Here is a 12248-nt window from a genome sequence, read left to right as displayed (position 1 = left end):
GCATTGTTAAAGATTCCCATGAGCGCTTTTCTGAAATCTGTTTCTTCTAGCAAATAGACATGAGATCTGATCATGATATCATTATAAGTCTATTATCTGCCTATTAATGTATCTGAGTTATCTTGGATTATTGGAGTACATGACAGGGGTGCATGAAGTGGAGGATGGCCAGGAGCAGCAGGGTGCTTAATTTAGAAGGCCACAGATTCATGACCTCTATTTTATTAAAGGTTCCTGAGATGGATAGGTAGTATGGTCATGTCAAAAAGACAACCATATCTCCCACTCAAATTTCCTCTCCTGTTACTTGCCACTGATCAATAATCTCCTTATATCATTTCTTGATAAACCAGTTGTCTTCCTGGAAAACTTTTTCTAGGTATTGTCTAGGTAAAGCAAACCAGTGGAGGATACCAGAGGCTAGAGAGTTATAGCAAGAATATAAAGCAGCTTTTAGAGAACATTATGGATTGATCCTATTTCAACTTATTTAAAAATTCAATGATTTATTTTTGCATGGGTAATGCATATACAAGATTAACAAAAAAATAAATGAATAAATAAATAAACCAATAAAGGGGCATATGATGGAAAGTCAGGCCCTTCTCATCTCAGACCCTAATAACCCCTTCTCTATAGGCACTTACTGCTTTTGTTTTCTTCGGTTATCCTTCCAGAAATAGTCTGTGCTTAAACACCATTGGAAACCATGAATATATAGTGATGAAGTTTTTTTTTTCAATGGTTGCACTTGACATCTTGGGAATAGAAATGAAGTTAGGAATTATTGATCAGCCAGTAGGAGCTGATAGGTTAGAAAAATAAGGAAGTGAAGGGAGTCTAGGATTTTAAGGTTTAAATGAAGTCAGAGACTAGATTTGGAGGGAGTAAGAGAAGATATATAATTATATTTAAAAGACCCAGAATTGGGAAAATTAGAAATAGTATTAGTTTTAACTGACATAATGTATGTGTTCATACCAAGTAGAACAAGAATATGGTCTTTTTCTCTCTCTCATATTTAAGCTCACAGTATCTACTGTAATGATCCACAAAGAGTACGTATTTGGTAAATACTGTCTTTAGTGTCCAGGTATGTTTGAGCTTGCTGTTAAAGTTTTAGATTTCTAATTGCTAATCATGTTTCATTTTAAAAATAATCTATAATGCTATTTGTAAGGCTTTTGATCCATAGTCTTCTAGAAAAAAAATTCAGTACCACAGGCAGAAAAATCATATTTCAGGTAATAGAGTACGTCACTGCATACAAATCCATTCTTACTTCAATCAAAAAAGAATATGATGCCTTTATTGAGACATTAAAGAAAGACCAAAGAGATGCATTTTATCTTCATGGAAAGCTTAAAGTTTTGGCAGCAGAGCCTACAGCTTTGGTATATCACAGGAAAAGAATAATCCAACTTGAAGCAAAGTAAGTGTATTAATGACTAGCCCAAAAGGTAATGATTGTTGCTTGATTATAATACCAGCCAGTGTAACTCTAGCCAGTGGCTCTTAATCTTTTTCAATTTCAATTTTATTTTAAAGCCATGTTTTTATGTTGCTCTCTCCTGCTAAATTGAAATTACTGTATTTGTTACTTATTTCAAGTAAAAAATACTAATTTTGTTTGAGAATTTTATGATACCTTAATACAGTGGTCCCCAACCTTTTTGACACCAGGGATCGGTTTCATGGAAGACAATTTTTCCACGGAAGGGGGCAGGAAGATGGTTTTTGGATAATTCAAGTGCATTACATTTATTGTGCACTGTCATTATTATTACATTGTGATACATAACGGAATAATTAGACAACTCACCATAATGCAGAATCTCCCATCCAAGTACTAACCAGGCCCAACCCTGTTTAGCTTCCGAGATCAGACGAGATCCGGCACATGTTCAGAGTAGTATGGCTGTAGACCATAATGCAGAATCTAATGTTGCTGCTGATCTGACAGAAGGTGGAGCTTATTTGGTGATGTGAGCAATGGGAAGCAGCTGTAAATACAGTTGAAGTTTTGCTTGCTCACTCACCACCCACTGCTCACCTCCTGCTGTGCAGCCCATTACTTAACAGGTCACAGATCCATTGGGGACTGCAGTTTTAATATAATTAGAGGCACACTGTATCATAAAATGAAGGATGTAGGTAATTGCTTCAAGTAATTTCTTGCATGGAATATTTGTTAATACAATTTCATGATTACTATCTAAATTAGAGCACCTGAATCCTGTGATGCACAAAGGTAAGTAACTTACTTGGATTGGATAAAATGCTCACTCCTGTAGAGTAGTCTTACATTTTCAGTGTACATTTGGTAAATGATAGATAAATTATTTTTACAGGTAACTTTAAATCAACTTGGAAAATTATGCAAGATTTGACTCTATTTCTGATAATACGATTGGCTAGATGTTGGGATAGACCTTCCTCTTTGGGAAAAGTACTACATAAAATATTTTTAAAAAATCTTTCCAAAAGCATCAGAAAGCTAATGAGATAATAAGAGATTATCAGGGCAAAATCTAACAGAAGACAAAAGATAAGCAGAGCAATAACTCTGCTTTGGGCCTGAGAACATTTATTAAAACTAGGGACCATAAGTTTCAGTTTTTACTATGGCGTAGGGGATAGAAAACAAAGCCCAGGATTTGCCCACGTGGTGTAGTCTATTGGGAAACTCTGACCATATATATCTAGGACGATAAAGGCCTACACCCTAGCAGGGTGAACTGAAGGTAAACTTTTCCATGCCTGGGGAATGCATGGAAAATTGCCTTCTGCTTAGCAGACTGCTGATGGGTACAAGGCTTATTTGGGGGTGATGAAATGTTCTGGAATTAATAGTAGTTGTGGTTGTGTAACTGTGAATATAGTAAAATTTATTGAATTACATACTTTACAAGGATGAATTTTAAGATATGTGAACTATATCAATAAAGCTATTATAAAAAATCTGAAGGATAGAGTAAGACAGTCATATGTCTAATTACAACTTTAAAAGAGAAGAGAATATGGGACAGAGACAATATTTGAAGAGATAATGGCTGAAAATTTTCTAGAACTGGTGAAAGATACCAATTCACAGAGTCAAGAAATCCAAAGATTCTCAAACATGATCAATGCTAGGAAATACTCAACTAGATTCATCAGAGTGAAGTTGTCAAAAATAGAGATCATAAAAGTAGCATCAAAAGAGGCAACAATGAGACCCTATCTCATTCTTGTCATAGCTTGTGTTGGAACTTCATTCCTTTTTATGGCCACACAATCCATTGTATGTATATACTATGTTTTGTTTATATATTCATTTGTTGATGGACACTTGGATAGTTTCCACTTTTGGCTGTTGTGAATAATGCCACTCTGAACATTCATGTACAAGTATCTGTTTGAGCCCCTACTTTCAATTGTTTGGACAGTCTGTTTACTATTAACATACTTTTCTTCTACAAGCACAAATTTATTTGGAATAAAGCCAGAGGATATTTTATTTCCACAGTCCCTCTTTTATAGATGCCGCAGGCTCTTACTGTGAGCCATTTGTAGTTACCAAGAACCCTATGTAATATGTAGAAGCAGCCAGCAGTTAATCTACTGACAAACTGGTTTTTAATTTGCCAAAAAGCCTGTGACATTTACATATTGACAATGATTCTCTCCCTGATCAAACTCAGGTTCACTTGAACCTTTTTTCCTTTTTTTCTTTTGAAACAGACTCTCACTCTGTCACCCTGGGTAGAGTGCAGTGGCATCATTGTAGTTCACTGTAACCTCAAACTCCTGGGCTCAAGCAATTCTTCTGCCTCAGCCTCCTGAGTAGCTGGGACTAGAGGCGTGTGCCATGATGCCTGGCTAATTTTTCTGTTTTTAGTAGAGATGGGGTCTCACTCTTTCTCAGGCTGCTCTCAAACTCCTGGCCACAAGAGATCCTCCCACCTCAGCCTCCCAAAGTGCTAGGAGGCATGAGCCACTGCACCCGGCCCTTTGAAGTATTATTTGAAGTTCACTTCCTAGTTATATTGGCCCAGGGGAAAAATAACAGATTAAAATAGATAGTCTTACAGAAAAATTATTTATGACACTTTAATTTAAAGCATGGTAAAGAAGACTTTATTCAAGAGGAGCCATGGTGATAGGTGTAGGGACCACTGCAATGGGGCTTTGCAGTGGGGCAGAAAGACTGGCCTCAGCTCTCCATACAGCATGGGCAATTGAGAATTTATAGCCAAGAAACAGGGTAGTGGGTTGGTGGATGGAAAACTACAAAGAAGGGATGGGCACAGTGGCTCACACCTGTAATCCTAGCACTTTGGGAGGCTGAGGCGGGAGGAAAGATCACTTAAGGCCAGCAGTTTGAGATCAGCTTGAGCAAGACCAGGACCCCCTCTCTACAAAAACAAAAGTTAGCCAGACATGGTGGCACATACCTGTAGTCCCAGCTATTCGGGAGGCTGAGGCAGGAGGATGGCTTGAGCCCAGGAGTTTGAGGTTATAGTGAGCTGCAATGATGCCACTGCACTGTAGCCGGGGTGACAGAGTGAGACCCTGTCTCAAATAATAATAATAGTGCTTAAAAGAATTTTATACTACTTTTTGGTCTTTAAGTTCCCCATTTCTGGATGAACTCAGTTTTATCTCCAAAGTGCTATCCTTCCTTTAGTTCTAGGATCAAAATTACTATAATAGACTAAATAATGGCCCTTAAAGATATCAGGTTCTAATCCCTGGAGCCTGTAAATGTTAACCTTATTTGGAAAAAAGATATTTGCATATGTGGTTAAATTAAGGATTTTGAGATAGATTATCGAGGTGAGACAGATTATCGAGGTGAGACCCAAATACTACCACAAGTATCCTTATAAGAGAGAGGCAGACGGAACTTTGACACAGGCAGAGGGGAAGGCAGTGTGACCATGGAGGCAGAGGTTGATGACGCAGCCATAGAACGCCTGCAGTCCCCAGAGGCTGGAAGACATGGGACAGATTCTCTCTGGGGCTTCTGGAGGAAACATGGCTTTGATAACACTGATTTTGGTCCAGTGATACTGATTTTTGGACTTCTGGCTTATAGAACTGTAAGATAATAAATTTCTTTTGTTTTAAGTGACCAAACTTGTGATAATTTGTTACAACAGCCACAGGAAGTGAATATGATTACTTACAAAGATAATTTGTGTTAAATTGCAGAAATAATTTTCAAAGAAAGGGAATAGACAGTATTCTGTGACCAGATAATTATGTTTGACACTTAGGAATTTTCAATAGGGCTAAGACTCGTAGTCAATATGAGATTTTATTGATTCTGTGAAAGAAAATTGTTCCTCATTTGTGAGGTTAGTTAACTTTTCAGGGCATTGTTTTTTAAAGTTCCATCTAGTCTATACTGGTTCAAAATGAGGATTGGCCAAAATAAAGTCATGATTTAACGGTTTTTATTTTAAATCTTATGATTAAAGAATTAACTTAGTTAAAAGAAATAACAAAGCCTTTCTGTTTTTCAGAATGAGGATTATTGAAAATAATTCCTCAAAGATTCAATCACAAATAGATAAAGTGAAACAGCTTAGGGCAGAGTATGACACAAAAGAAGTAAAATATACTTTCTCCAAAGATCCTTCAAAACCTATTCCAGGTACGGTATTTTGTTTAAAATATTTGAGAGAAGTCCCAACTGTTTCCAGTTATTACCTATTACACAAATTAATATAAATGTGCTGATATGTGTGCATCTTCCAAGTGTATGTTGTATTAGCAACTTTAGTCAGGACTCTAGTTAAATACAAGGGAATGAAAAAACTTTAAATAACCCTAAAAGAGTAAAAGAGTTCTAGTCTGGCTGGGTTATATAAAGCGGAATGCAGTGGCTCTTAAAGTGTGGTTCCTGTATGAACATCAGCATCACTGGGAACCTGTTAGAAATGCAAATTTTGGGGCTGCATCGTAGACTTACTGTGTCAGAAACTCCATTGGTGGAGTCCCGCAGTGAGTGTTTTAACAAGTCCTTCGGGTTATTCTGATGTTCTCTAACGTTTGAAAACCACTGGTGTAATACACAGAAAAACTGTAGTGTATTAAGTTCTGGTGAATATTGTTGATTCATGCTGATGTCAGCGTTCACTTGTTCTACATCTTCAATATAATATTATTGCCACATTTTAAGAAATTGGAGTATTTCCTGGAATTCATTGAGGATGTTGAGAGGTTTGTATGATAAATGGATATAAGAATTGCAAATATTCAACCTGGGGAAACAAAAGACTTTGAGGATAGATAACAGTATTCAAAACTTTTAAAGATTTTGGCCAGTGTTTATTCAGATGCAACATTAATAGGTAGAAATTTTAGGAGGCCAGATTTGGTTTCAATAGAAGCATCTCTGTCTTGAGATAATGAGCTACTCCATACTGGAGGATTTCAACTAAGATTGAATGATCATTTTGCATTTGGCCAAAGTAGGGACTAGAATCACTTTCAAATATAAAATTATGACTAGCAAATAACAAATAAGGTACGTATGTACAAAATAACTGACAAGTTGACTAAATGCTGAGAAGTTTCAGGCCAAGAGAATGATTAAAACTGAGTAGAATTAATGCAGGGAAGTTTTTGGAGGTTGGATATTTTGAGGTATGCCTCAAAGTCAATAATTGGCCCGAGTGAGAAAGAAAGGCACTTGAAGTGGGGTGTGTGTGTGTGTGTTATGAATAATGAATAGAGGGGACAGTGAGAGGGAGAAAGGATGGAAGATTTTTGGCAGGTCCATTTATAAGTTTGGTGTTAGAAAGAATAAACTGATTACCCTGTGTTTAGCTCTAGTAAAGTAATGGGAGATTTGGTTAGAAAGAAATCTAACAAATCCTGAATTGTTAGGCAGAGGCTCTTGGTTTTATTGAGTAACAGTGATATATAGGGGTTTTCAGGGTGTGGTGATGAGGTCATTAAAAATATTTTTTTTCAGATGCTAAGGTGTGTGTTCTCAGAACAATCTTCACTGATGACGTTTAAAACTGCTAGCCATTTACAATTTTATACTGATTCTACTTATGTTCAGTAAGCTACAAGTACATGCTACCATTTCTGAATTATTTCTTAACACAATGAACTATCTAACCTATGTTGCTAAGACTTGCTGTTTGAGCACAAGAGTCTATGGCCTGTTTGATTGTTCTCTTTTCCCTTAGGCATGACTCTTCAACAATCCATCAATCTAGATGCTCTCACTAAATACATGAAACATCTTGAAGATAAATATGCAGAAATTAAACAAGCTATGAGGATAAAATATGTACCAGCTCAGAAGAAGACTGATTTAGATGAGGAGATGATGGTGTTATTAAAACGGCGAGATGTAGCTGAAAATCTGAACAAAGAATTACAGTTTCGGTGTGCAAGTTGATTATATGTTTTTAAAGTTTGAAGCTTTTATTTGTGTTTATTCTAATATTCCACCATTTGATTTTAGGCTCAGTATGTTATTGATTTTTTTTTATCTTTATAGTCATCAAAGACTGCAGATAATCTCATATGCACTTACTTCATGGGTAAAATCTGACATGAGCAGCTCATTTCAAGACTTTGTGGAGCAAATTCAGAAAACCAAAGTTTTAAATGGTAACTTATCTGTATTTATTAATTAGCACAAATAATGGAAGACATTTTTCCCCAGAAAGTTAAAGAACAGGGTTTTCTTAGGCTGAGTTTAAAGAAAGCAAAAATACACTTACGTCTGCTAGTTCTCTGTTACCCTATGGGTTTTTTCCTTCAACAGCTGACAGATAATTGGTAAAGAATAGAGTTGATGAGCCAGAGAGAGAACACCTGGAAATGTACCTAAAAATAAAGAGAAAAGGGACAGGGAAGCCACTCAGTTTAGGAAGAGGTTGGTGCTTTTAGAAACTGTAGCAATAAATTATTGGTATTAAACACATGTATATTTATTATTTTCTATTGATAAATAACCTTAAATATCTTCCAGTAGTACTTTCAATATTTACAGGTGACCAAGAACAAGGCATTGTTGAGGAAGTACTAGAAGATGATCCAAGCAAAGCAAAAGAAGCTGAAATTGCAGTTTACTACATTGACAGGCAAATATTTTAAAAGCTTTGATTTTCCATGTTAAAATGACCGTATTTACCACTTATTTAGTATCATGATGAGCCGTAGTCTCTAGCTTTTATATCTTTACAAATTTGAGTATGAACTAGAATTTTGTTTTTTTCCATAGATTCTTTGTGGAAAAAATACCAGATTGAGAATCTAGGAGATTTTTCTGAAGAGATAAAAGGATTGCAGTGTTGATATAAATTTTATTTATACAGGTTGAACATCCCTAATCCAAAAATCCAAAATCTGAAATGCTCCAAAATCCAAAACTTTTTGAGTGCTGACATGAGATAGTGACATCTTTGTTTTCTGATGTACAGAAACTTTTGTTTCATGCACAAAATTATTAAAGGTAATGTGTAAAATTACCTTTAGGCCATGTGTATAAGGTGTAGTGAAACGTAAATGAATGTCGTGCTTAGACTTGGATCCCATCCCCAAAATATCTCATTATGTATGTGCAAATATTCCAGAATCTGAAAAAATCTGAAATTCAAAACACCTCTGCTTCCAAGCATTTTGGATAAGGGGGACTCAACCTGTAATTTTTCTACATTCCCTAGCCATCAACCTGATGTTACAAAAAGGTTTTGAAAATGTCTTCTTGATTCAGATTATCCTAGCCAATTCAGTCCCTTCTTATTATTTCTATCCTATAACTTATTAAAAAGGCACATTTCTCTCTAATACTTAAGTTATTATATATAGTAAATACTAGGCTTAAAGAGATCTATGACTATATTCTTTAAGAGGTTAATTCATAGGCTCTGAGGCCAATATGTAATGAACATATTTAATATTCCTAGTCTTATATGTTAAACAATTTTCAACTGTTGATTTGCTTGTTGATATGGTACAAAGAGGAAGGTAAAGATAATTTGGGAGAGGGGCACAAAAGCCTGTATTATTTCCTTACTCTGTGTGCTTCTCTAAATCTACTGGTTTTGATATGAGAGAAGAATGCTTGTTGAGACTGAAAGTTTTATGTATTGTCCTTAATATTAGTTTAGTGGCTTTTCCCCCTGGAGTTCCACATTCGTTTGCAACACTATGTAAATCCTGTTTGCCATAATTTTATTGATTGTGAGGTAAGGGCTGATTTGAAGACCTTTTGCCATAGGAAGAGGAATAGTGGCTTAAGTTATGCTGTTATCTTTCCTTCTTGTGTTAGTCTAATATTTAATTGAGAGTCTGATGCGTGGCAGAGCAACATAGGCAGGAGAATACCAAGGACACCTCTCGATCTTCAATTTGGCAGCTTCTATGTTCAATTAATATTTCCAGTAGGCTGAATTTCTAGGCAGATTGCCCTTCTTTCCCGATACTGGTACTTTTTCATATGGCCATGATATGAGAGAATAAAATCTGAGGTCATTGTAATTTCACTTCAAGTTCTTTCTTTCCATTATGGCTTTCTGTAAGTACTAAAGGAATAAAGTATAGGATCAGGTTTAAAGTCAGCTGGCAGGTGAGAGTTTTATTCTGAGACTAAAAGAAACAACAGAATATTAGAATTTAAAGAATATCTTACAAGGTGAATGAATCTAGTTATTGTTTATTAGAATTGCTTTTTGTTTTTCACATTATTATGCCACTATATTTAGTCTGTAGTACACATTTTAATCATTTTTCTCTCTTTTTCTGTTTATCATTATGACGCCTTATAAAATGCAATGGCTATAGGTTTAACGAATTAATCTCACTTCGTGAATATGAAAAGGCAGCTTGTTTTGCAGCCAACAGTCCTAGAAGAATTCTTCAAAATGTGGGTACAATGAATAAATTGAAGGGTAAGCATCTCTCTCTAAACCTTGTATATGTATGCAAATTAGACTATTTCTCTGTTAGAAAGGAAAGAGTATTAAACTGGGAGACTAAAGATCTAGTCTGCAGCCTTATTTACTTACTGTCCTTAGCTGTAACACTAAGGGGTTTGATTAGGTTTTCTAGATTGAATTATGAAATATTTTAAGTATATAGAAAAGTATGGAGAAAAACATTAACACTCAAATACTTACTTTCAAGATTTAACTATTATAACCTAGCTGCTGAGATACAAAGATTAGTAAGACCAAATCCTCACTGTCAATGAGATAAAAGACTAATTGGGAAGAAGAGATAAAGAGACAGACAAATGTGGAACTAGCTCATTTGTTCACTCAACAAAATTGATTGTCTGATATATGCCAGACATTGTTCTAGGTGCTGAAGATATAGCAGAAAATAAAACCTATGAAAACTCTTGCCATCATGGAGCTAACGTGTAGTGTGATTCTGGTGATATGAACAAAGTTCTCTGGAAAGTTAGAAAAGAATTAATAATACTTTGATCTCCTGTCCTCAATTGTACCTGTTGTCTTCATGTAGACACCCTTTGTTTTATCTTTTTTAGAGAATAAGCCTTAGTCTTTTCTAGGTACTGGAAGGGAGTGTCATCTGACAGGGTGAGGGATGGCTTTTTAAACATCATTTCCACCAAAATTTCTAGTTTTAGCCCTATCTCATTCCAGAGGTTCCTGGTGCTGGCAATTCCTGAGACTTTCTGAGTCCAGTGGTGTGAATTGGATTGCTTCTTGGTTTTCCTTGTTAGTAGTTCAGAAATCAAACTTTTAAGGATATGTTATGCCGATTTCTATTCTCTACCCATTTCCTAGCTTCCAAAATTTTATCCCCTTTTAAATTTGTTCTTGTGAAATCCCTTTAGTCAGTTTAATAATTTTAATGAACTAAAAATGAGTATCTGTGTTCAATCTACCATCCTTACCTGAAAGTCTAATTGAATTATCCTCAAACTATATGTTAATCTGCACTAAGTATAAGAAATCTTTTCTCTTTTGCCATCGCATGTATATATATATAGGTGTATATATATTTCATTTACACAGAGGGATAAATGAAGGAGATAAAATGGTATAAAATGTTAGATAGGAGGCATGATACCTGTGTTTCAGTTTTGTCTTTATCATACACTTGCATTGTGTTCTTTGGGCAAGCTACTTTACCTCCTTGAACCTCTGTTTTATTATTTGAAAACTAGGAATGTTAATGATACTTATATTATTGGGTCATTGGATAAGACCATTTGATAATCACAAAGCACTATACAAGCTTTAGGGGTTTCAGCAATGTGCCACTTATTTGGAATTAATTTTATTTATAACATATATCTGAGAATTGAGAAGTAAGATTAAAAAGTCTGTGAATAATCAAAAGTTTGTATTACATATTATCTGTGTAAAAATCCATACATTTCATTAATAGACCCTCAAATCAGAATCAATTTTTTTAGGATTAATTTTTTATTTCATACCTGGTTTTACCAAGCTTTGGTACCTGTAAAACTGGATCATCAAACAACCTACACTTGATAGAGTACAAAACAAGAAATAACCTCATTATTTCTCACCATTGCCCTTTAAAAGGGCTATACTGACTTTCCTATCTCTTTTACTGGACAATATCTTCGTAATAACACATAGCTTTTTTTCAGTCACTTTTAGATATTAATGGTTTTTTTTAGGTACCAAAAAGCCTAGTCTAAACTAAATAGAAACTATAATTTCTTAATTCAAAAATTTTCCCCACTTTCCTGATTTGGTTCTAATCTGGCTCTAGAACATATTGGGGCTCAGGAGACATATTTGCTTCTTCTGTAGTCTTCTACTCCCCCTCTTCTAATCACTAGGCAGCTTTAGAGTGGCGTTATATAAGGTCAGGAAAGGCCTTCCTCAACTAGGACAACGGTAATCTGGCCTTGGTGCTTCCTATGTGTAGCAGATGCCCGGTGTTGGCTCTTGTTGGCTGCTTTAGTCTTTGCTTTTTAGAGACTCTTCTTACTGGGGACTTCCCACTATACCTTTTATTGATTCAGGAAGTATTGCTTTAGCTGACTGCTTATGACTCCTCTTCAGCTGAATTAGCAGTGTGTCCCACACACCTGATGGTATGTACCCACTAAGACCATCTTGGGTAGGGTCATCTGGTCTTGTATGCAGACCTCTCTGAGAGGGCCTATTCAAGGTAACTCCATGTCACTCAAATAGTGGACATTGAAAAATAAATTAAAATTAAAAAAAAAAAGAAAGAAAAACAAGGTAACTCCAGCCTACCTACTTTCCAAGGGTACCTTCCTT

General features: G+C 35.5%; 1 protein-coding gene across 3 annotated transcripts in view; it reads left to right on the top strand.

The window, feature by feature from the left end:
- The window catches only part of CLHC1 (clathrin heavy chain linker domain containing 1), a 30982-nt gene that overhangs the window by 7742 nt on the left and 10992 nt on the right, over positions 1-12248 (top strand). For 2 of the 3 annotated variants that reach the window (XM_045549616.1, XM_045549617.1), the window contains exons 3-8: positions 1245-1432; positions 5511-5641; positions 7191-7392; positions 7508-7620; positions 8006-8096; positions 9799-9905. In XM_045549616.1, coding sequence (XP_045405572.1) covers positions 1245-1432; positions 5511-5641; positions 7191-7392; positions 7508-7620; positions 8006-8096; positions 9799-9905 — 832 coding nt within the window. The remainder of the gene's footprint in view (positions 1-1244; positions 1433-5510; positions 5642-7190; positions 7393-7507; positions 7621-8005; positions 8097-9798; positions 9906-12248) is intronic. The other variant, XM_045549618.1, reaches the window with a different exon arrangement.

The sequence above is a fragment of the Lemur catta genome, chromosome 4 (assembly GCF_020740605.2).
Source record: "Lemur catta isolate mLemCat1 chromosome 4, mLemCat1.pri, whole genome shotgun sequence".
NCBI lineage: Eukaryota > Metazoa > Chordata > Mammalia > Primates > Lemuridae > Lemur > Lemur catta.
Note: the sequence above shows the minus strand (reverse complement) of the source record. Positions and strands in the feature narration are given on the sequence as shown.